Source organism: Suricata suricatta, chromosome 14, assembly GCF_006229205.1.
Source record: "Suricata suricatta isolate VVHF042 chromosome 14, meerkat_22Aug2017_6uvM2_HiC, whole genome shotgun sequence".
NCBI classification, from domain to species: domain Eukaryota; kingdom Metazoa; phylum Chordata; class Mammalia; order Carnivora; family Herpestidae; genus Suricata; species Suricata suricatta.
The window spans coordinates 56,168,714-56,194,218 of NC_043713.1; the positions used below are offsets into that span (position 1 = coordinate 56,168,714).

The 25,505-nt window shown below is 40.0% G+C and overlaps 1 protein-coding gene across 1 annotated transcript in view; it reads left to right on the top strand.

Moving 5' to 3' along the window:
* Positions 1 to 25,505, top strand: part of PTPRM (protein tyrosine phosphatase receptor type M) — a 755,728-nt gene that overhangs the window by 618,847 nt on the left and 111,376 nt on the right. Inside the window, exons 17-21 of the mRNA XM_029921584.1 lie at positions 12,200 to 12,351; positions 16,239 to 16,313; positions 16,544 to 16,570; positions 20,820 to 20,831; positions 21,539 to 21,726. Coding sequence (XP_029777444.1) covers positions 12,200 to 12,351; positions 16,239 to 16,313; positions 16,544 to 16,570; positions 20,820 to 20,831; positions 21,539 to 21,726 — 454 coding nt within the window. The remainder of the gene's footprint in view (positions 1 to 12,199; positions 12,352 to 16,238; positions 16,314 to 16,543; positions 16,571 to 20,819; positions 20,832 to 21,538; positions 21,727 to 25,505) is intronic.

The following is a 25,505-nucleotide window of genomic DNA, read 5'->3' on the forward strand; positions in this document are numbered from 1 at the left end:
ACAATCCAAAACCTCTGGGATGCAGCAAAGGCAGTCCTAAGAGGAAAGTATATTGCAATCCAGGCCAATTTCAACAAACTAGAAAAAGCACAAATTCAATATCTAACAGAGCACCTACTGGAACTAGAAGGGGAGCAGCAAGAGCACCCCAAACCCATCAGAAGAAAAGAAATAATAAAGATCAGGGCAGAAATAAACAATATAGAATCCAAAAAAAAAAAAAAAAAAGCAGTTGAGCAGATCAGTGAAACCAAGAGTTGATTCTTTGAAAAAATAAACAAAATCGATAAACCTCTATCCAGGCTCCTCAGAAAGAAGAGAGAGAGCACTCAGATAGACAAAATCATGAATGAAAAAGGATCTGTCATAACCAATCCCTTAGAAATACAAGCAATCATCAGAGATTACTAGGAAGAATTCTATGCCAAGAAACTGGGACAACCTAGAAGAAATGGACAAATTCCTAAATACACGTGCACTGCCAAAATTCAAATGGGAAGAGATAGAAAGCATGAATAGACCAATAACCAGTGAAGAAATCGAATCTGTTATCAAAAATCTCCCAATGAATAAGAGCCCAGGGCCAGATGGCTTCCCAGGGGAATTCTACCAGACATTTAAAGCAGAGCTCATACCCATTCTTCTCAAACTATTCCACAAAATAGAAATAGAAGGAAAACTTCCAAACTCATTCTATGAAGCCAGCATCACCTTGATACCCAAACCAGACAGAGACCCAGTAAAAAAAAAGAGAACTATAGACCAATATCCTTAATGAATACAGATGCAAAAATACTCAACAAGATACTGGCAAATCAAATTCAACAGCATATGAAAAGAATTATCCAGCATGATCAAGTGGGATTCATTCCTGGGTTACAGGGCTGGTTCAATATTCACAAATCCATCAATGTGATCCATCACATTAACAAAAGAAAGAATAAAAACCACATGATCCTGTTGATAGATGCAGAAAAAGTATTTGACAAAAATACAGCACCCTTTATTAATAAAAACCCTTGAGAAAGTCAGAATAGAAGGAACTTACCTAAACATTATAAAAGCAGTTTATAAAAAGCCCACAGCTAATATCATCCTCAATGGGGAAAAACTGAGAGCTTTTCCCCTGAGATCAGGAATAGCAGCACTTTCAACAATAGCCAAATCATGGAAAGACCCTAAATGTCCATCAACTGATGAACGGATAAAGAAGATATGGTTTATATACACAATGGAATACTACATGGCAATGAGAAAGAATGAAATCATGCCATTTGCAGCAGTGTATTTAAAGCCATGAGAAATAAATGTCATCTACAAGCTCTGACCCAGGAACCTTCAAAGTCTTAAATGTGTATCAGAGTTTCTCTCTCTCATTCACACACACACACACACACACACACACACACACACACACACACACAAATTATGTTCATCCTGTATTTTTTATGATCATGAAGTAAGGTATCATGATTAATCAGATATTCAGAATTTTAGGAACAATTAGAAATATTTCTTGAGTGGCTACCACATTTCAGAGAGAGTTAGTCTAGGACAGGAAATAGATAGCAAAGCCCTGCCTCCATGCAGCTGACACTAACCTAGGCCAAATTACAGTAAAACACCTGTTGAATAAATTATAAAAACAATGGCTTCCAAACTACATACGGGTAATGCTCTCTCACCAGATGTTCCTTTGAAATTCAAGGGTGAGGGAAACTTTTCATCAGCTGAACCTCTGCTCTTCAGAAGCTTCAGGTACTCAGGCTCCTTTCAGAAAATAGCAGCCTCTTCTACTCATAACTTTGTTAATTCCAAGAATAAAAATAAAAAGAATGTTGAATATGTGAGAATATTGAAATTTTTTTTGTTCCCAGGTGTTTTGATGACTTTCATTGCAATAAATAACATTAGAATTCCAATACCTTTATTTATTGTAACTCATGATAATGGCTGTCATCACAGTCATGCAAAAAGATGTGTGTCATGATTTTGAAGTGATCTGAGATTGTAATTTATGTAATTTCAAATTAGTTTAGAAGAAAGTCCATGTTTTTTGGAATACTTCCTATTCAATGTCTTCATTTGGGAGAGAGTAATTTTTTATTAAATTTGTATAACAGAACTCTGTTCTTTGAACCTCTTCAACATGAAACACATAGGGTTGTGCACATATGTGTGTGTATGTACAAAGAGAGATTCTGACAGCTACTTGCCTACAAGATTGCCATTGTTTTTCACTCTCTTACTGCCGTCTGTACCTTTGGAGATGCCCTGACTTGCCAGTGAGGCGTTCTAGGACGTCTTCATCACTAGGTCACCTGAAATAAAGCTGTAGCCTAAAGTGATCGGTTAGTACAGTCTGTCCCCACTTCTCAGTTTCAGAGGAGGAAGACAAGGATCTCAGCCCTTCTCCGTCTTCCTTTTGCCACATCAGCCTATCATTTTATCTCATTGCATAGTCAAGAGGTAAACTCTGAAAGAGACCCAACAAAGATCAAAATTTTGACTTGTCCTAACATGAAACTCTATTCTTTGTGATAAAGACACTCCATGTTTACTAGTCAATGAAAACCAGAAGGCAGACGGGTAGATAATGAGTGTGATTTACAGTACTGTGTCATTTCTGAAAAAATGATACATTTAACAGGGATGATAGAAGAACACCTCTGTCAACAATTACTAAAGTCCCAACTGGCAGGATCAATAGCCTTTATTTTCATCATCCAGATTTAAGCAACCAATAAATTTTGATCAGTGATGCCAAGGACACTCTTGTGAAGATTATTTTATCTCAACATAGGAAAACAATGCCAGATGTCCAGAATTCTCTAGCATGTGACCTTGGGCAACTTAATGCCACTGTGCCTCAGTTTTCATTTCTCTAAGATGGGAGTGACAATAGTAATTTCCTCACTAGGCCGTTGTAAGAACTAATAGGAGTTAATGAACATAAAGTTCCTGGTGTATCTGATATTCTACACAAGGTTTTATAATTATTGTCATTGTTTTTCTATTAGTGTTTGTAGCATGAGTTCTTTTGAATTGAAATAATTAAATGTCAGACCACTGTTGGTTTTTTCCCTTAAAATTTTACCTTTAAAAACAACATTATCTGGTAATTCTCACAGACCCATCTTTAAGGAGACAGCCCCTTATTCACTTAGGTTTATTCAGCTGGATCTTAGCAATTTGGTATAATGTATGCATTCTTTGACTCAGCCAATATCTATTTCATTCCTGCTGTGAGAAAAATTAAATACTTCTTCTTGGTTCCAGTCTCCGCCCCAGTCCTTAATTAAGTCAGAGCACGCACTTAATTGTAGAAGCCAAGACCAGAAAGTCATTGCCTCTTCATTCTTATGTCCTATATGCAGTTTGAAATTCCTCACATTTTGCCATCCAAGTAGACTTGTAAATGACAAATAATTTTAAAGTGAAGACACAGGGTGCCTTAGTGGCTCAGTTGGTTAAGTGACCCACATTGCCTCAGGTCATGATCTCACAGTTTGTGAGTTCAAGCCCCACTTAAGGCTCTGTGCTGACAGCTCAGAGCCTGCAGCTTGCTTCAGATTCTGTGTCTCCTCTCTCTCTGCCCTTCCCCTTCTCACATTCTCTCCTCTTCTCTCTGTCTCTCAAAAATAAACAAACATTAAAAATTAATTTAAAAAAATAAAATGAAGTGAAGACACCTTTTCTATAGCCAACCACTGATCTTCAGGTCAGTGCTACTAAGTCATTTCTCAGTCACGATCGCTGTTGATATAACCCAACATGGCAGGGTCTCTAACAGGGGTAAGGAGGCAGCAGCCTTGCTCTTTGGTGAACCATGCCGTTTCACCCTGAGTCTCAATAAACAGAGTGACTAGAGTCCGTATTGAGGTTGAGCCTTGGATTCCTTTCCCTTGATTTTGCTTGGTACCCATGACAATATGTCCTTCCAACCTGATCCTCTCACAATTTCAGTTTCCTTTTTTTTTCTTTCATTTTTTAATGTTTATTTTTGAGAGATAGATTGAGACAGAGCATGAACAGGGGAGGGGCAGAAAGAGAGGGAGACAGAATCCAAAGCAGGCTTCAAGCTCTGATCTGAAGTCAGACACTTAACCAACTGAGCCACCCGGGCGCCCCTGCTTCCTTTCCCACCATCCTGCACTTGGGTCCTGATTGGCAGCCATTCTGTAGGACATGAAGCTAAAGTGTTCATTCTACACCATGCTTTTTTTTACCAGTTCTTATTCATACCATCACAAAGTTAATAACTTGCCAAGAAGTTTTCTCCCATTTCTTTCACCCCATCCCATGGGTTTTTTTCTTATTTTTACACTAGGAAATATAAGAGAAATAATGGGATATGATGAACATGACATTCCACACTTTTAATTTGAATTCATCTCAACATTTCTCTCCTTCTCCACCTTTATTCAAGTTTGAAAATTTAGGGCTATAACTTTTTTCTCCCCGTAATTTTATTCCAGACATTATTGTAATTTTTTCAGGTGCAGTTTTAGGTTTACAGCAAAATTGAGCAGTAAGTGCAGAGTTCCTTTATACCCTATGCCCCATACACACACCCCTTCCTCTATTCTCAACACCCTGCACTATGTTGGTACCCTTCAGACAACTGATAAACCTACATTGACAAATCATTTTTACTTAGAGCTCATAATTTACATTAGGGCTCACTCTCGTGGTGTTCATGCTATAATTTTTAGCAACTGTATAATGACATGTATCCCCCATAACAGTCTCAAATGGAATAATTTCAATGCCCTAAAAAATCCCCTATGCTCTGCTTAGTCTTCCTTCTTTCCCTACCAACCCTTGACAGACACTGATCTTTTTATTAACTGTACAGCTTTGCCTTTTCCAGAATGGCAGATAGTTGGAATGAGACAATACGTGGCCTTTCCGGATTGGCTTCTTTTTGTTCATAATACGCATTTGTCTCTTCCATATCTTTTCATAACTTGAGAGCCATTTCTTTTTGGTGTCGAATAACATTCCATTGTCCCGATGTGCCACAGTATATATTTATCTGTTTGCCTGCTGAAAGTCATTGTGGTCCTGCCAGGTTTTGGTATTTATGAATAAAGCTACAGTAAACATCTGGTTTTGTGTGTACATAAGTTTTCAACTCTTTTGGGTGTGATTGCTAGATCATATGGTAAGAGTAATGTTTAGTTTTGTTAAGAACTGCCAAACTACCTTCCAATGTGGCTGTACCAATTTGCACTCCCACCCACCATGTGTGAGAGTTCCTGTCTCTCCACATCCTTGTCAGCATTTGGTATAATCAGTTCCCTGGGTTTTGGCCATTCAAATAGCTTCATAATTGTATCTTGTCATTTTAATTTGCAACTCTCTCTTATGACATATGATGTGGAGCATCTTTTCTTTTTCTTTTAATGTTTTTTATTTATTTTTTGAGACAGGTATACTAATGGGGGAGGGGAGGGAATGGAAAATCAGAAGCAGTCTCTACTGTCAGCACAGAGCCTGGTGTGGGACTTGAACTTATGGACCCTGAGAGCATGACCTGAGCTGAAAGCTCAACCCCATTCAGGCACCCCTAGAGCATCTTTTCGTATGCTTATTTTCCATCTGTAAGTCTCTGGTGAGGTGTCTGTTAAGGCCTTTTGAGGATTTTTTAATCAGATTGTTTTCTTGTTGACTTCTAAGGGTTCTTTGTATATTTGGATTTAGATCTTTATTCCTCTCTAACATTCGCATTTAATACCAGAAATTTCCCTCTAAATTTCCAGAAATTTGCTGCATCCAACAAATTTTGATAAGTTGTGTTTACATTTTCATGTAATTTAAAATATTTTTTAAATGTCTCCTGTGATTTCCTTTTTGACCCATGTGTTGAGAAGAGCATTGTTTCATTTCTATACATTGTGGACTGTCCTACTATCTTCTTTCACTGATTCTTAATTTAGGTCCACTGTGGTCTGAAAGTAAACATTTCATTTCTGTTCTTTTGAATGTATCATGGTGTGTTTTATGACTCAGAATATGTTCTATCTTTGTGAATGTTCTCTGTGAACTTGAGAAGAATGTGTATTCTAACATTGTCACTAAAGTATTCAATAGCTGTCAGTTATATCAAGTTAATTGATGATGCTATTGAGTTCAACTATGTCCTTACTGATTTTCTGCCTTACGGATCTGTCCATTTCTGATAGAGGGGTGTTGAAATCTCCAGCTGTGATAGTGGATTCATCTATTCCTCTTTGCCAGTCTGTCAGTTTTTACCTCACATGGGTTGACGCTCTGTTGTTAGGCACGTTAAGGATTAGGTCTTCTTGGATGACTGACTCCTTTATCATTATGTAATGCCCTTGTTTGCTTCTGAAGCTTTCTTTGCTCTGACATTGCTCTGTCTAAAATTAAAGGAGCTATGCCTGCTTTCTTTTGATTAATATTGATGTTATGTATTTTTCTCCATACCATTACTTTTACTTTATACATATCTTTATTTTTAAAGTGGGTTTCTTATAGACAACATATTATTTGTGTCTTGTTTTGTGACCCACTCTGAGAGTTTCTGTTTTTTAATTGGTGTTAGGACCATCAACACATAAAGCAATCATTGATATTGTTGAATTATTTTCTACCATGTTTGTTATGTTTTCCATTCATTGCCTTTCTTCCTATTTTTGTTTTTCAGTATTTTTCTGCCTTTGAGGTTTTAATTGAACATTTTATATTGTTCCATTTTCTTTCCTTTCTGTGTTTTTTATCACTTCTTTTAGTGTTACCCTACATTTAGCAATATACATTTATAACTAATCCAACTCTACCTTCACATGACATTATACTGTATCACAGATAGTGTAAGTACTTTATAATAATAAAGGATTCCTAATTCCTGCCTCCTATCCTTTGTATCATTGGTATCATTCATTTCACTTCAACTATCATCAATTATTTTGTTGCCATTTATTATGTTGAACAAACTATCACTTACTGGGTCAATTAAGAATAAGAAAATAACACTTTTTATTTTACTTTCATTTATTCTTTCTCTAGTTCTCTTCCTTTTTTCATGTTAATCTCAATTCCTGATCTATTTCATTTTGCTTCTTTCTGAAGAACTCTGTTTAAAAATTCTTGCAAGGCAGATCTACTGACAATAAATTCCCTCAAGTTTTGTCTGAGAATATCTTTGTTTTTCCTTCACTTTTAAAGGAAAAAGTCACAGGTTACAGACAGAATTCTAGGCTGTTTGTTTTCTCTCTTTCACCATTTTAAATATGTCACTCTGCTACTTCTTGCTTGCATGGTTTTGGAGGAGAAGTCAGAAAGAATTCTTATTTTTGCTCCTGTGTACGTAAGCAGTTTTTCTCCTCTGTGTCTTCTTTCAAGATTTTTTTTCTCTATCTTTGACTTTTTTCAGTTTGAATATGATATGCCTAGGTGTAGATTTCTTGGTATTTATCCTTTTTGGTATACTCTAAGCTTCTTGGGTCTGTTTTGGTGTCTGACATAATTTGGGGAAATTTTCCCATCACTATTGCTTCAAATATTGTTTCTATTCCTTTCTTCTTATTCTGGTTTCTCACTACATGTATATTACACCATTTGTAGTTGTTCCACAGTTTGGGGGTATTCTCTCTTTTTTAGTCTTTATTTCCTTTACTGTTCACTTTTAAAAATTTCTGTCATCATATCTCTCAGCTCAGGGATTCTTTCCTCAGCCATATCTACTCTCCTAATGAGCCCATCAAATGCATTCTTCATTTTTATTACAGCTTTTTTGATCTCTAGCATTTCTTTTGATTTTTTTTTTACTTAGAATGCCCATCTTTGCTTATGTTATTCATCTACTCTTATACATTGTCTCCTTTTTCCATTAGGGCCCTTGGCATATTATTCATAGTTATTGTAAATACCCAGTCTGATCATTCCAGCATCCCTGCCACCATCTGAGTCTTAATCCAATGCTTGCTCTGTCTCTTCTGGGTTTTTGTTTTGTTTTGTTTTGTGTGGTATTGTTTTGTTTTTGCCTTTTAATATGCCTTGTAATTTCTACTCAGTGTCCAGACTTGATGTACTGGATAAAAGGAACGTCTATAAATAGATCCTTAGTAATGTAATAGTAGGTATTGAGGGAGGGAAGGCATTCTATAGATCTATGATCAGGTCTTAGTCTTTTAGTGAATTTGTGCTTCTAGGCTGTGACCTTCCCCAGTGCTTCTCAGCAATCCACCATTGGGTGGGACAGGATCGCTGGAGGGAGCTGGAGTTGGATATTTCTTTTTCCCCCGGATTGGTTAGGGTTTGATAAAACCCCCACATGTTAGGCTCTAGTAATTCTTCCTCTTGAGGGTAATCTCTTACAAGAAGCACAAAAATGTTCTACTTTGGGTACATTTGAAGGTGGCTGCTTTCCTCCTCCTTCTGCTGGAAGCTAGAGAGTTTTTTTCCTCCACTCTTTACTTTGATGACCTGGTAGGGCTCTTAGGGATAAAACTCAACAGAAGCGTGGGTACTTAAGATTGGATACCTCTCTAGAGTTTTTAAGTCTCAGACTTGTCCACTAAAGCCTACAGCAATTCGTTTACATCTTAAGCTTTCCTATCCCGGTTCTGGTTCTCACAGAGCTTTCTACTCATGAGTTTCTATTCTGGTGGGTTAAGATTCTTTGTATTCACCTGTTTGTCTCTGTAGTTTTAGGAGCAGCAGTTTGTCCTGTAACCTCAATCATCTGACAAAGCTAAGTAAAGAGTTGCTGATTTTCAGTTCAGCTTTTTACTTGTTAGAACAGGCTGATGACTTCCAAGCTCTTCACATGTTGGACTGTACACAAGAAGTCTTTTCTCTAATTTTTTATGATCCATTTTTAAATGTTGTTAGAAATTTGTTATTATTATTATTATTATTATGGATCGTTGAGACTCGACCTACATTTGGAGATTGGAGATTTAAGATATGTTAGGCAACAATCTGTTAAAAATCAAAATGGGAAATAAATTTCCTTGTGTCTTTAAATAAGATTGCAAAGAAAATTCCCTTCACTTTAGGGGTTTTCTTGCACAAATCACTTTATTTCATTATGTTCAAAGTTTTTCTGACAGTCTTAGAAGTTTTCATTTAAAAAAAATACAGATCTGAAGCACAGAGCTTAAAAGAGAAAAAGAAGAAGAGAAAGCAAAAACTTCCATTTATCCACGGTGATTTCCAAACCTTAGTTCTAAATCCAACCTTCCTCAATGATCTGTAATTACGGACCACAGCATTTAGCTGTGTATAAGAACAAATGAAAATCCCAAGTAATGACTCAAACCCTCCATAACCAAGCAAGCTACTTTTGATAAGTAGGTTGTAGAAAAACTGTCCTTAATAATACTGTGGTATGATAATGATGAATTCCATTAACAAGCATATTGAATACCATCTCTTTGTATAATTGACTAGGTGCCAGTAAGTTAATCATACTTTTTCAGAGCATTATATTTAGTTATGAGAAGATAGAGCATTCATAAAATTTGGTATTGATTATAATGTAACTTGTAAGGAAATGTAATAAAATGCTTTACTAGAAATAACACATTGTTCTGGAATGAGTGTCTTTGGGGTCAAGAGATCTGGGGTGCCATCTATGGCATTTGGACAAGTTGCCTTACTTCTCTGAGGCCCAACTCCCTCATCTGTAAATTAGGAAGTAAGAAGAGCTCCTACAAGATTACTAGGACCAGATGTGATAACACTTGTAGAATACTGTCACACACTGTCTATTGGGCATTATACATTAGTTTCGACTCCCTTCCATTCTAACACATACAAGTGCTCTTACTTTAATGGAGAGCAGAAGTAGTCTTTGTTTAGGCTATATTTTCTTTTAATGTTTTGAATTTGAATTATTTGACAGCATTTAAAAAATTAAAGGAGTCCACATAAAATCTGGATTTCTGTTTTTTCCCAAAATTTACAGTGTCTGAGATATCCATGGGGGATCCATCTGCTAGAGCTTAAGGGCACTGTGAGCCAGATTTTCAGGAACAGAGTATCTGCTTAATAGAAATTTAAAGCGGTGGGTCTCTTACAGGACCTCTGATTTGAGTAGAGTCTCATGGGTCCTTAATGGGTTTCTTTTGTGCTTAAAGATGATCAGTAATGAAGTGTGTAGCTTGACATCACTGAAATTAGTCCACACAGATGGAGAATTAACAAGGAGATAGATCTTTTCCAGTGTGAAGCTTAGCTTTTATTGGTTCACACATCCCGCATCCCCCTTCACCACCAGAAGCACATTTGCTGTCATTTCTAACCCATAAGGATTAGGTTAGAAGAAAAGACAGAGGGAAGGTTGGTGAACTTAACAATGCCCTTCCTCATAGGCAGAACAAAAGAGAATATTGAGGCAGGTATCTGCATAAGTCAGTCCAACACAGATCAAAGAAACTCCAGCAAAAAGGGGATATTTTGCCTGAATTAAGGAACTAATTATTTCAGTTCCCCACTTCAGTGGTCCTGGGGGGACCTGGCTTAAGAACGCTTTCCCAATGAGCTGGCAGATTCAGAAGAGGAGAGAAAATGTGTTATTGTGCCCGCAGCTGCGGGGCCTGAGCCCGGTTGCTGCCTCTGTCCAGAACACCTGTTGAGAACATCGAAGTTCAGACTAGCATGGAAGACTGGAAAATAAGGGGGGCTTTAGAGAAGACCATCATGGTCTGTGCACTGGTGAGAGAAGAATGCCAGCTCCCAAGAAAGCCACCCTGGGTTTTTTTTTAAATCTTTACAACATTAACACTGTCATAGAAGTTCTAGATGATTTTCATTTTTCTGTTTAAAATATATCTTTTTCTTCAACAACTTTTAGTAATAAAAAGGGCAACTTATTAATGCAACCCTTCTGCCTTCGAAGTATGAAATTAAAAGATTATTATAACTACAGGCAAGAAAGCATTTGGATTATGTGGCATTTGGAAATGACAATAAAGATTATCCATATGGTCTAATGTTGGCAATGTCTTACATTGCATTAGCAATCACCTAATATGGGCGTGATTTTGATTATGTGGCTCATTTTAAATTCTGCTGTGTCCTAGGTCAATCAGAGTCAAGATGATTTACTAGAAATAGCTGCCATTTTCTTTTGTAAATTCTGCTGAGTATTTAGGTGCAATTTGAATTTTTCAGGACATAATATCTTTGGCATTATGGTGCAATAGTCTTAAACCTTCTCACTTTATCCCTTTCTCTTAAGTATCTCTCATTCTATTCTTGGCTGTCCTAGGCACATAAAACAACCTCCGGTAATAAAAACTGTAAAACTTTTCTTCATCTTTGTCTTTGTATGTCACTTCCCTTACATTTTTATGGCTTTGTCCAGGTATTTGTAACTTGAGATTATGAGTTTTTGACACTCAGTGAGCAAGGATGCAGAGGCCAGAGTTAAACTGTGTCTCCAAAAAAAAAAAACAAAACAAAAAACTGGAAATCTCTCTAACTTCCTTGGCCTTTGTGCATTCTTTTCCATGGAGGGAGAGGACATAGGGACTTACTCCTATGCTAAAGCACCTTGAAATTTCATTCCCCTCTGCTCTGTTGACCTGCTGAGGTGAGAACTAGTCTGGAGTCATGTCACAGCCATCTGAGAAGTCAGGATATGCCCTTCGATGCACCCAAGGCCTGAGCCCCCCTGCCCTGGGTATGCTGTCTCTTGTGGCCTGCTCCCTTCCTGCGCAGCACCCACTTACACTGCTTTCTTCACTCCTCGCCTACTTTTGTTTTTTACAATATGCCTCCTAGATTCATCTTTGAACTACTTCAGTCTTGTCTGGCAGATATTTACCAGGGGATCTACTCTTTGACACTGAATGTAGAAAAAAAATGTAGTAAAAAGTTAGGAATTCTATAAGCTTATCAGTACATAGATTATGATTGTATTGTCCCAGGGCCATTGGTCATTTTAATGTAGCTTATAGTAGGAGCAACAGAAAGTAATATTTTGGCTGTATATTCCTAATGTCGCTGTGGGGTTTTTTGAGGATGGGCAGAGGATGGTTTTTGTCTCTGTGTCTGTGCAACTGGCAGAGAACCTGACGTCTAGAAGCCACCATTAAATGAATGTTATGAGTGATTACCAACAATTCAATAGAAGTTATTCTTGATGGTTACTCAATACATATGTAAAGGCCCCATCTTCCAATCACATTGCACGTCTATATAATGAACTCCTTGTCCTAAGGAAACTAGCCAAGAAGCGGAAGGAGACGATGAGCAGCACCCGGCAGGAGATGACCGTGATGGTGAACTCAATGGACAAGAGCTATGCTGAGCAAGGCACCAACTGTGACGAGGCCTTCTCATTCATGGACACGCACAACCTGAACGGGAGATGTAAGTGCATACATTTCTTAGCTTCTAATGCATTTCTGTGGTTCTCCAGGATGCGGGATGGTACTGGGAGGTTATTAAAAAAAACAAAACAAAACCAAAAAAAACCCCTCCCTGAAGAATCCTCATGCCCTATTGGTTTCTCCATCCTCTTAAGTGATTCTGAAAACTTCTGTGGGAGCCATGCATTGCCTAGGAAGGGGTGATATTGCAAAGATGGTGGGGCCAGAGCAGGGAGCACAGGAAACCATACTTAGGTTTCTGCAAAGCCTTAGTGAGCATTAGTGGGAAGTCTTTTCTCTTCTGGAAGAGGAAGGCACCTGCTTCTCACCATCCTTTTTGTTGTTGAGTTCCTGTTTGTAAGCTAGCCAGGTGTGGAATTACGCAGTGAAGCCTGTTATAAAACAGTTCACTAAATGGCAGTTACAAGTTAATTGTTTATTTGTTTAGCTGACAGGCTCTGCCTTTATTATAGGGCTATCTGTGGCAATTAATAAGGTAAACTGTATTTGCGCTTCACAAGTCTTACATCTCACACCGGGCGGATAAGCCGAGCTTCAGCTAATACCTTCCCATCCTGCCACCTGTGAGCCAGGCACAAGGCATTATTTTAGAGAACTACCAGTCAAATTGAGTGTATGATGAACAAAAGGAGTTTTTGTGTCCCCGGTGATCTTCTCAGACACCAGAAGTAAGTCCTGCATTGGAGGCCTGATTCTGTAGTGTGTGGCCAGACTGGGTTCAAGGTCAGAGGTTTCTTTACTGTGTGAAATCCATGCCCACAGACTGCTGCTGATCCTGGCTGCAAAACTAAGCAAGAGGGAACAAAAACACAGCTATTACCATGCAGAAAGGCTGAAACAGTGACTGGGAAGCACACAATTAGGGTCTCAAGGTCCGGGGGGCAGAGGGAGGGCTGATACCTGCAAGGACAGTGTGTGCCATGTCCTGACAACCCACTCAGTCTGTTATTTTTCTGCAGCTCCCACGCGCCTCCCCCCATCTTCCAGCCCCTCCTCCAGTCACTTTGCGGTCAGCATCCACCTCTCCCACACTTTGTCTTTCTCCTGCATTCAGCAAGGCTCCAGAGAGTTCTGGCGGTGACTGCTTTCTGTTTGTGGTGGCTGTAGTTGGCCACCTCTTCTTACTTATAGGCACTACATTTATTCTACATGCACACCTTGCCTAGCGGAGTAGGAGCTCAGCAAGCATGACTGTCAGCTGTCACAGTGGCAAGGGTGGTTCTCCTCGTCCTTGGTCATTGCTCTTTGCCCTTTGTTGTCCTTTTCAGCATAGGTGACATAACCTATGGTACTCCAGTATCCCACAAACGACATCCCCTTTTTCATAGAATCTTCTCTTTTTTTGTATCAAATAGTGTATGTGTGTGTGTGTGTGTGTGTTGCATTTAATGGCCAAAATAAAACAATTTGTGATGTACTCTTGTGGGCTGGGATGGGAAGAGTCCAGCAGGGTTAGAATCTTGGTAGTACTGGTTAACTCTTCAATGTCATTATGAAAGGGGCTGCCCAGAAAGGTGTTTTCACTTCCTAGGATAAACCATTTATGTTCTAAATTTCCTATTTCATGATGAAACTCCTCGCGCAGAAATTTACTAGGAATTACCTGCCCAGAGTGGAAACCTACATGAGTAGTATCTAGGCTTTTGAAGTTTGAATAACAGAAGATATTTGCCTCTGGGCAGAAAATTTAATTTGGCAGTCACTTTTCAAACAGTGAGAGTCTCTGTAGAAATCCAGAAATGCTCAGGCAAAGAGGCTGCTGCAGAAACTAGCGTCCACTTCACGGCTCGTCTGCCACGAGCCATGATTTTATGCTTCCTGTCAATAACGCCAGTGAAAGAGGAAACATGGCAGTGGGCATTCCATTTGCCCACTCTCTGAGCAATGACTAGGTGCCATCAAATCCCCAGCCATCGGGAGTGACCCTGACAGCAAACTTTATCACACTGCTTAGTGCCTTTAAATTAGGAGGCGAGCTGCTGGGGGAAGAAACTTGCAGAAGAGGGGTCCAGCCCCAGACCTATTGCAAGTCTGAGGTCTTTTAGGGTTGGGAGGCAAGTAGCTTTTAGAAATGAGACACTGGAAAAAAATGAAATTGGAGAATTTAAAAATAAACACAAGAACATTTATGAGAATGGGGGGTGATCTGTTCACCAAAGCAAATGGGAGTTGTACCACTGCCTTTTTTTTTTTTAGTGTTTATTTATTTTTGAGAGAGAGAGGCAGAGCATGGGGAGAGAGGGGAAGAGAGAGAAGGAGACAGAGTGTGAGCAGGTGAGGGGTAGAGAGAGAGGGAGGCACAGAATCCGAAGCAGGCTCCAGGCTCTGAGCTGTCAGCACAAGCCCCAGGCAGGGCTCAAACTCACAAACCGTGAGATCATGACCTGGGCTGAAGTCAGACACTCAACCAACTGAGCCACTCAGGTGCCCTTGTCATCCTCTTTTAATATGTTATGCCAAGGGGAAAAATAAATATGTATGGTGGGATTGGGCTTAATACATTTTTTTTAAAGGTGAAAATAAACACATCTATTTTGTATCTGCTTTGTACATTTTTACCAAGGACATAAAAATGTCTGCAGGTAATAGGCATTATTTTCGCTGACCCTAACACATTTTGTAAGTACTCTGATTTTTTGTTCTTATTTTCATCAGTTGCTCACTTTTTTCCTGGCAGTTTACCATAAACATGCATTATAAATATGATACCTCTCTATTTTAGAAAAATATCTTATAAATGACAGGCAGTCTGGATTCTGGTTCTTGGTCTGTCATTTACTAATTTTACATTTTAAAAATATAAACAGAGGTTAAAAAACACCATCAAAAAGGAATTGCTTCAGGAGAGCTAAAACATGTCAGCAGAATGAAGGTAACACACAGTATCCACAGGTTTTTCGTACTTCTTCCCATAATAAAATAATGTAATCGGGTATTAGTGTCCTGATCCAGACCTTTAGCCTCAAATAAATCATATAACTATATCAGAAAGTTAAGACTTAGACTTATGTTTAACCAGCTTAAACACTTGAGCACATTCAAATCATTTATCCTTACACTTTAATGAAATTAAAGTGATTTTAAAGCACTAATCAATTAAGATGTTGAAGAGAGTTCACAAACTACTTTTAAAAAGGGAACTATCCACTTTAAATGAAATCAGATAAATTGGATGGGATTGACTTCCCCTCTCCAAAACATGGAGAGAGAAAATGGCTAATAATTAAGTCCTGAATCTTTAAGAGGAAAGTTTCAAAGAAAAATAAGCATTTTTTATAAAGATTGAAAAGACTAAATATAACAATGTATAGGCATGCAGCTTTCATCTTAAATATAGTGCACATGAAACATCACCTTTATTTCTCATAAACCAGGGCATAACTTTGTGGAAAGTGCTCAGGATATCCAAAATAGGAGGAAGGAGAGGAGTTAGCAAACTGTGAAAATAGACTTTCAGAAAATTCTTCAAAAGCCATGTGTAGACACCTTCTCATACCCTTAGTTATAAAAAAAAAAGAAAAGAAAACTTGGCATGATATTAGAATTCTACAAGCAAAAACTAGAAGTCAAGAAAGAAGTCTAACGAATTTCTCATTTCAAAATGGCGGTAGAGGTTATGGGGATTTTTCTTCATTTGTGGGGTAAGAAAACCTTTTAAGTGATAAAAAGAGTGCCTGTCCTCTAAAATACAAATGATCCCCTGGAGACAGTGGGGAATGATACGATTTACCGCATATGCTTCAGTAGACGTCTGGAGTTCCTGCCGTCAAGTCTCTACCAGCATAGTGTCCTTCTGAGTGACCTCAGAGGCCTGTATTTTCAGGCTTTGCCTCTGCAACTGCTGACTAGTTCCTCTCTTCTTTACAGCTGTGTCTTCACCATCATCCTTTACAATGAAAACGAATACACTGAGCACATCGGTGCCCAATTCCTACTACCCAGGTAACAGATTTTTCCGCTGTCCCATCCATTCAGAGCCCCTTAGCAATCAGAATCAACCCACGCTCTCACTTCGCTGTCCATGATGCTTTAGGAGCTTAATATGTTTGATGTGTTGTAACCCGATGCTTTCTATGGCTTTCTGCGGGGAAAGTGGGGGGCCTTTCATCAATCATTTACTGTTCTCTCTCTTTTTACTTTCTCTGCATTGACCTGCTTATGATGTATGACAGACCCATTTGTGCCAACTGCAATTTTAGGTGAGAACATTTCCCTTTATCACAGTTTATTGCAGGAGTAATTTACAAAGTCAGAGGCCACTCTGTAGGAGCCTAGAGTTCTAGTCTGTATGATGCAGTGATTGTAAGCAGGACAAGGGGGTGGTGGGTGGCCTGGGGGGAGGGCACAGATAATAAGACTTTCTCCAGTGTCCACTGATAAGAAGGGTTTGCCTCATGTTATGTTGGAAATTATATCAAAAGATTCAAATGAGCCATCCCGGCTCTGGTGTTTTCCAAACTCTCTGTGTTCAGAACTGCACATCAGATTTGATGCCAAGGAAAAACACAGTATGTCATCACGCAGCCACTAATTTCCAAGAGCTGAATTCTGTAATGTGGCAGTTGTAAAAGTAAAAACCACTTCTTATTTTCACTTATCACTATGCACTAAAAACTTCAATTTCAAAAAATAGCATTTTTTCTAATTATGCCAAATGTTATGCAGAAAAATGATCACAGTCGAGTGTTGGCCCCCTACCCTCCTCCAAGCCACTCAGGGCCCCTCCACAGCGTTCCAGGGTGTCTGTCACCCAGAGGAGCTTCAAAGGAGCTAGTGTTCTCAGCAGTACAGTGACAAGATGGCACTGTATAATCACATGGTATATTATGTGTCAGATGTCACTAGAAATGAAATAAAATGTTAGCCCAGTGGGGCAGAAGGCATTGAAAATATAAACTGTTCCCAGTGAGGAGCTGCAAAAAAAATTTTTTTTAATCCCGTTTTGTCCCATTTAAGAAGGTTTTGGAGAACTAGCATTACCTGGCAATAACCAAACAAGCATGAGCTGCTGTTGCATTTGAGATGCATAAATAACCCAAGTGTATCACGGCTGTGTTCTCTTTCTACTACTAACCGTACCGAAAAGGAGCACAACACAAACAACTTCAAGTTATGTACCACTTCATCGTAGCAAGACTTTCATCCACAGCTGTTCAACTTTCTGCTTCCTAATTCTCTTTACGAGGGTTGATATCTTTGCAACACAATTTTTCCCCCTGTGCTTCTCTTTTCTCTAAGTTGTTACGATTTTCCTGTAGAGGGTGATTTATTTTCCTTACGGTGTTTTCTGGGCTTAAGCAAGTTTGTAGCCTGAGTTCCATATGAACTCAGACAGAAGTTTAAGAATGAACATAAACCCAAATTTTTGAATTTGCATCACTTCAAGAGCTCAACAACCCCGTTTCCCCGTTAGAATGCTAGCTCTATGGGGAGAGGGCTGCATTTTTATTCTTTTCATAAGTAAGAGGCACAGGCTAATTTTAGGCGCCGAACAATGTAATCTACATGCAGATGACATTTGCAGAATCTTTTGATAAGCGAAGATTTGCGATTTCTTTGTGTGCTGTGGCATTCATTCTGCAGCTCCTCCAGGAGATGTTCTGACCTTGGGGGAGCTGGCGTAGGGAGGGCTGAGATGTGCACCGTCAGAGGGACGAAGGTGTTCAGATTGCACAGCAGGATTAAGATGAGCTTATTAAACAAATATATTTTTTTATTTTTTTAATGTTTTTTATTTATTTTTGAGAGACAGAGCGTGAGAAGGGGAGGGTCAGAGAAAGAGGGAGAGACAGAATCCGAAGCAGGCTCCAGGCTCTGAGCTAGCTGTCAGCACAGAGCCTGACACGGGGCTCGAACCCACGAACTGTGAGATCATGACCTGAGCTGAAGCCATATGCTTAACTGACTGAGCCACCCAGGCACCCCAACCAACATCATTTTTTAAAGTCGCTGCTGTTATTACAAACACTAATGACATCTTTTAAACTTGGTTAGGCTTCTTTACCAAAAGGGGATCACCTGAACAGACAATTCAAGTAGCAAAAGTGATGTACACTTGTGAAAAGTAAGTCAGCCAGATTGACAAATAAGTGTGATCACATCTGGCTTACATACCAACACAGCACATGGCGGTGCTTGGGAACCGTTCCTCCCATAAGTTTGGTCCAAATGTGAATCCGTGTATCACATAGTGAAGATTGGTGAGGTTATCCCTTGACACCATGGGAAGAGATAAGCTGTACAACTACTCTGGCACTTTTGGGAAACAGCGCTATTATAATTTACCTTAAGACAAGCAGATGCCCACAAAATTGTTGTGACTTGGACCTTGGCATGCTAAAATCCTCTATTATCTCCACCTTTCATTCTTATGTGCTGAGGTACCCAGCCTAAAGTATAGAGTGTTAGTATGCCTTTACAACGTTTTCTTTCCAAGAAAAAGAAGAGACAGAAAAGGAGAGAGATTGATAAGTAGATATGTAGACAGATAGGTAATGATTTATAAATATAGATACTGCTAGATAAACAAACGCTGATAGACAGATACTGATATCGGGATAAGTAGACAGAACACCCCACACGCACATCAGAAACATAGCACTCATTTCAATTCTTGATTTTTCAGCTGGTTGGTTGAGAATTCAAGACACTCTACTAAAGGATATAGGTAGAATTAATTCACAGTTCTTCAAAAACCATTAGAACTGTTAGTGAAAACCTTTGTTCCTGATTTCCTCTTGGGCAAAATTTGTAATTGAAAAAAATTGTTAGAAGATAATTTGTAAACAAATATAGGAAATCAGTGACAAATAATATATGTTATCATCAGCCAACTGAGTAATCACTAATTTTGGTGGAATCAAGAATTTCTAAGAGGGGAGGTGCCCCAGTTTCATACCACGTATGGCACACGAAGCCTTCTGTTCCCTCCTCAATATCTATGTACTTGATAATAGCGCTCATTTCTTATATGGCTCCAGTAGTGTTTAAATGCATAAAGATGGGTCCCACGCGCTAGTAATGAGGCGGGGCAGGGGGTGGGGTGGCGGTAAGTGCAGTGGTAACTGTGGTCGTCGCTCTGGGAATTAAACCTTCCAAGAATGCCTGGCCCCAGAGCCAGAACCCTGCTCAGTTGTGGTGCCTCCACCAGAAAGGCCCAAATGATTCATTTAGGGGAAGATTAGAAGGTCAGTCCACAATGGAGGACATTTAATTACGTCCCTCCCAAAAGGTACAGAACTGAGAGGACGGGAGATGCACGGGGGGAAACTAATTAATGTTCCATTTATTTTAGTATAAAGAACAGAACTTCCTGCTGGAGTAGCTCAAAGCCCCACGGGCTCAGTACTTCCACAGGGATGCTGCACCCCCTTGATGAGCTTGGCACTTGCCGACAAGCAAATCTGATGTGAAAACGCCCCAGTTTACTTGCGACTGTTCTAAGAAAATGGGAACCTCTGAATGGCTAAATTTCAAAGCAAATCCAAATGAAAAAACCAACTCATAAAATCAACTTACCACCCGTTTTTATTTTGTCTTTGTGTCTTTAGCCACCTTGTAGTGACCCAGGTGCCATTTCAGCAACAGCAACATAGCTACACACTTGTGTACCACCTTTCATACCATGCATCCCCAGGTGCTTTGCGATGCAGATAGAACTGAGGTTTGAAAACCAGGCCTAGCTAACCGAGTGCCCTTGAACTAAATTTTCTTTGGAGCGGAATCTCTCATTTAAAAAGAAAGAAAAAAAGAATACCCGTAGCTGAATTCCCTATATTGATAAACAATCTGGGAAATTTTTAAAAAACGAGCATACCTTTTTTTTAACGTACGTTTTAATTCTTTATATGTGAACTCAATTTTGATTTAACATTCTCGTTTGAAGCAAAGGGAGCGTTATATTTTACGAGACACGTCCTCGATCACAAAACGGCTAAAGGGGTTCAGCATTATAATGAGCTAACCTGTAGCACTCTGTCAAACTCTTAATCTAATAGCACCTTCCTGCATAAGACATAGTTTAATAGCTACAATTACTGCAGTTCATTAATCTAATTTACTAGGAGTCTTCCATTAAAATATAGCCTCTTTAAGCTTATTTGACCAAATTTTGACATTAGTTTTATAATATAATTTGGTTTGACCTGTTCAAGAAATTTAAATGAGAAAATATGCCAAGTACAAATAAGACTTTATGTAGTCAATACTTAGTTCATGGGGGATGAAAAGCGATTATGATACTATTTTAGCCTCCTTTTTGTTATTTAGTGTTTAAATAAGACACCCCATCCTAATGTGATGGGAGACTTGAGGCTTTGACCTCTGATCACCTACAAATAGAAAACTTAACTATAAAAGTAAAGCACAGAATAAAAACGACCTGTAATTATTGCTTATGCCCTGTTTCCTTTTTCTCCTCTTTTCTCCTGATATGTACCTTCTTAAAAGTGCCAATAAATGGTAAGTTCTCCCATTTGCCCATGGAAAAGGTGTGGAGGGATCGGGAGTCTGTGTCTTATCTGTAGATTCGGACAAAGCCAACTGGTTCTGCTGCGTGCCGGCCTGCATGTTAGCTCTTGTAGAACATTCCATGTGTGATGTGCTGGTCCACAGTCTTCTGTCAAGCTTTCTGACACTGGCGCATGCAAGGGACCCATCAGACCAAGTTTCGTTTTCGGTTTCTGCTTTCCTTGGATTTCATGTGTCAAGTCCACGTTTTCATCGCTAGCTTTATAAGCCAACCCATTCTGTGCACTTTTATTTTGCTCACAGAACATTCGTACGGAGTTTATTTACTTCATCATACAAACTGGTTACCTGATCTTTGGAAAAATAAGTTCAAGGCTGGCTTCACGTCAGGCCTTGGTGAAATTTCAGGCTGAAACTTCCATTAACCTCAGCACCCAAAGGGTGAAGAGTTCCTACCAACTAGCTTTGTGAAAGCAATATATCGTTTGGACTGCTTTGTAAAAACAGAGATCTCTGTCTCATGCCTATCATATTGCCAATCCCATTCAAATTTCTAAACATTTAACTTTCCTTTTATGCTGAGCCACCACCATAGGGACTATGGCGGCCCTAGGTGGAGGGGGATGCCACCAGCAGCGTAGCATTCTCGGTGGCCATGCTGGGCCCCCCTCACATCCTTCATGGCCTTCTCTTCCCAGATGAAAGCCACACCATGGCCAGCGACACCAGCAGCCTGGTGCAGTCCCACACTTACAAGAAGCGCGAGCCGGCCGACGTGCCCTACCAGACTGGGCAGCTTCACCCCGCCATCCGCGTGGCAGACCTGCTCCAACACATCACACAGATGAAGTGTGCTGAGGGCTACGGCTTCAAGGAGGAGTACGAGGTGAGCGCACGCTCTGCACACGGGGCTCCTTCTTGGCCCTCCCGGGCCTGCTTCCGGGTCCTGTGCTCCCTGAAGCGGGCCGGTGGGACCCTCGGTTTCATCCAGGGACCCATTTCCATCTTGTGATGAGACTTATTACCTGGAAAGGTAATGTATATAGAATGGAAAGGGGTGGATCACTTTCCCTTATTCCCCATAAATGCGATGAAACAGAGGCCTGCCAGGCTCTCTCCCCATTTGTGATGATGCTTCTTGGCTTGTTCCGTAATTAAGTATGATGTTAAGTCCTAATGCTGTGGTGGTGGTTATCCAGGAAGAAACTGTCCCCTTAACACAATTACAGACCAATCAGTGATGTCATGTGCTAGAGAGGAGACCACAGAGAAGGGACTGGCTCATGTCACAGCCATGACAGCTGTTGTCCAGCCGGCCCAGAAAGCATGTGGCTGTAGCAGGATCTAGAGCAAGCAGTTTTGGGGGCATCTCCAGTCACAGTTATGCGCTCCTACCTTATCTAAAACGCAGGGCTCACTTCGCATCATTAGCTGATTCCATTGGAAACCAGAGAGAATTACTGATTTGAAGAAGTCTGACTCAAAGAAGCATCCATCACTGGAGTGTGGGGAGGGGAGGGTGAAGTGGGTGAAGGGGAGGACTGCTCTGTTTACCTTATCGAATAAAATTAGCTCACACTCATTGGTGCAGAAAAAGTAGCAGTGTATATATAGCAAAAACAAGATTAATTACATTGCAGCTTTTTACATTTTAGATTGTGTTTCTGATACTGTCTTTACCTAACCACCTCAAAGCTGGGAAACATTTGGTCTGGAATTAAGAGTCTTTTAGGGGCGCCTGGGTGGCTCAGTTGGTTGAGCATCTCTCTTGATTTTGGCTCGGGTCGTGATCCCAGGGTCACAGGACCGAGCCTCATGTTGGAGCTCAGCACGGAGCCTGTTTGAGATTCTCTCTCTCTTTCTCTGCCCCTCGCCCTCACTCTTGCACTTTCTATCTCTCTCTAAAATAAAAATTAAAAGTATTTTAAAAATCCCTTCCTACCACCTCTTACCCTACGAGTTTCAAACTCTGCTTCCTTCTCCTCTCAGGGACACTCATGATGCTTCATTTCATGCCCCAGATGCTGCACTGTCTTGGGTTTTGCTCCATTTCTCAGCCGACTTGCCAAAAATTTCATTACAGCCGTCAGAGTTGTACCACTGCTGGGCTGCTTTAAGACTGAGTCTTTAGGCCAATATGGACAAATGGACAGACAGACACACATTCTGCCCTGCCCACAGGGCATCCTCCTGTGTTCCCGGCGACCTTGGCTCAGAAGACTGCTGAGCCAAGGAAACTAATGCAAACCAGGCTTTGGGGGTTGGAGTTAAGTCCAAGCAGTATTTTCAGATAGAGTTCTGCATTTTAGCAACCCTGAAATTCTTACATCTACCTTTAGCAATTTAGCTTATAATATGGTGAAACTGACTGCCTTTGCATATTTCCTCATGCACTTTTAAAGGCTAGCTTAGGAATTAATAGGATTAAGAAAAAGACTTCCAAAAGCATTAATATCTCATGAAAGACAAAATTAGGTTTGTGAGAAAATATAAGCCTAATGAATAGAGATGATGTCTTAGTTCTCTCCAATATTCTGAATGCAGATATTGCTCAAATGTTTATTAAAGATGTTAATGTCAAAGAGATTACTTATGGGTTCAAATAACAATTCATAAAACAACCTGAGTGCTATTTTTCATGAACTGTATAAAAATGCCTCGAGACGTCTATAACACACTGTAGATGATGCCTATTTGAGAGTGCACAAAAAATCATTTCCCATTCCTGTCTCCTGAAGAAATATGATTTATCAGTGCAAACTAAAACAGCATATACTCATTTTCAGCCTACTCTAATTAATGATTTATTAAGGGTTGTTACACTCTGAAATCAAATGTTGTATTAATTAATTACATTTCCAAAAACTTTTTTTTTCTCCAGTCTTTTAGTGAATCAGAGAGGACCGCTGAAAAGTAACTTATATGTGTACCAAATCTTCCCACTGCATACCGTAAAGTACACAGTGTTACATGTCAACTATATCTCAGTAAACTGGGGGTAGAGTTACTTTCAAATACTTTTAAACACCCAAACCGTTACCAGTTTGTTGGGTCCTTTTAAACAAGGAAAGAAGAAGAAAGGGGAAAAAATTAAAAAGAGCATACACACGCGAGGAAAGCAGAAACAGACAGGAAGGTGTTAGAGGGAGAACTGCACAAGGAAAACTCTGTTGGGGGAATCCTAGCGCAGTGTAATTTTCAGGCTAAGTCTCCATGCCACCTGCTGCCATATTGGGCGGAGGAGGGGGGTGTCGCTGACATAGGAGGGAGGGCCACGGCAGAATATTCACAAGGCATGTGACACTTGTACAGGGGTGCTGCAGGGAGGAGGGTCACCCACCAGGTGTCCTTCCTGAAGTCCTGCCCTCACCGCCCTTCCTAGTGCATCGCTGAATCCCATGCCCGCATCTTTTTGGAAGCACAACCCAACATACAGGAATCAACGGGGCAGGACAAGGTCCTAGGTTACAGTTTCCTTGCTTTACTTCCTCAATGCTCAGGAGACTTTTATACTAGTGTGAACCTGAAAAGCCCTTAAGCATGTATGTCTCCACGTTTATTTGGCTTTTGGAACTCTAACCAGACACACCTCTGTGAACCATGAAGTAGAGTGTGCATTCTTTCATTTAATCCACACCGAAAGTCAGGAGTGACCTGGCTGCCTGGTGCGGTGTGAAATCTCACAGCTCAAGTATTAAGAGGCTGTGGCTTAGGACACAGGCTCCGGTGCCAGACTGCCTGTATTCCAGCTAAGCTCTGCTTCTTTTTAGCTGTGTGACCTCGGGCAGGCTATGTAACCTCTCTGGGCGTCAGTTTCCTCATCTGTAAAATGGAATAACTGTAGTTTCAACCCCTTAGCTTGCTGTGAGGATTAACTCATTTAGCATCATAAGTGCTAGAATTGAATCTGGCACGTAGTTAGTGTTAACTAGTAAAAGAGAAACATACTAACTTATAGTAAGATCCAAGAGAAGACTTCACACCGTGTTCTTTGCGGAGGGATTGTGTCATTACTGTGGCTTCAGTACGTCTGTCATTTCTTGCGGTCAGCACTCTGAGGTCAGAGTGAGCCAGTCCTTTCATGACATAGTGCATTTTTGCTTTATCTATAGCCCTAAATAGACTCCTTATCATGTTTGATGTATCATCAAAAGTTCCCGTTAAATGGGGCACTTGGGTGGCTCAGTCAGTTAAGGGTCCCACTCCTGGTTTCGGCTCAGGTCATGACCTCACGGTTTCTTGAATTCAGTCCCCACATTGGGCTCTGTCCTCACGGCACAGAGCCTGCTTGGGATTCTCTCTTTCCCTCTCTGTCTACCCCTCCCCTGCTCACACTGTCTCTGTCTCTCTCAAATAAATAAACTTAAAAAAAAGATCTCAGTAAAAAGTAACTTAAAATTAATAGATAGGTTTGATTCTAAGGACAAAGACTTTGAGAAAAGAAGTATTTCAGAATATATCCTGTCATCTTTTGTGGCTAAAAGAGTATTTTCATATCCAAATTAGGAAGGTCCTAAGAAATGGTGTGACTAGACCACAAAATACTCTTTATTTTTAAAAACATTTCTGGTGGTGTCTTTGGCAGCAAAAGACGGAGGAGGGATTTTACTTTAACAAGTTGCTGCACTCATTAATTCACCAATGTGTACTAAGCCAGAGCTGTGA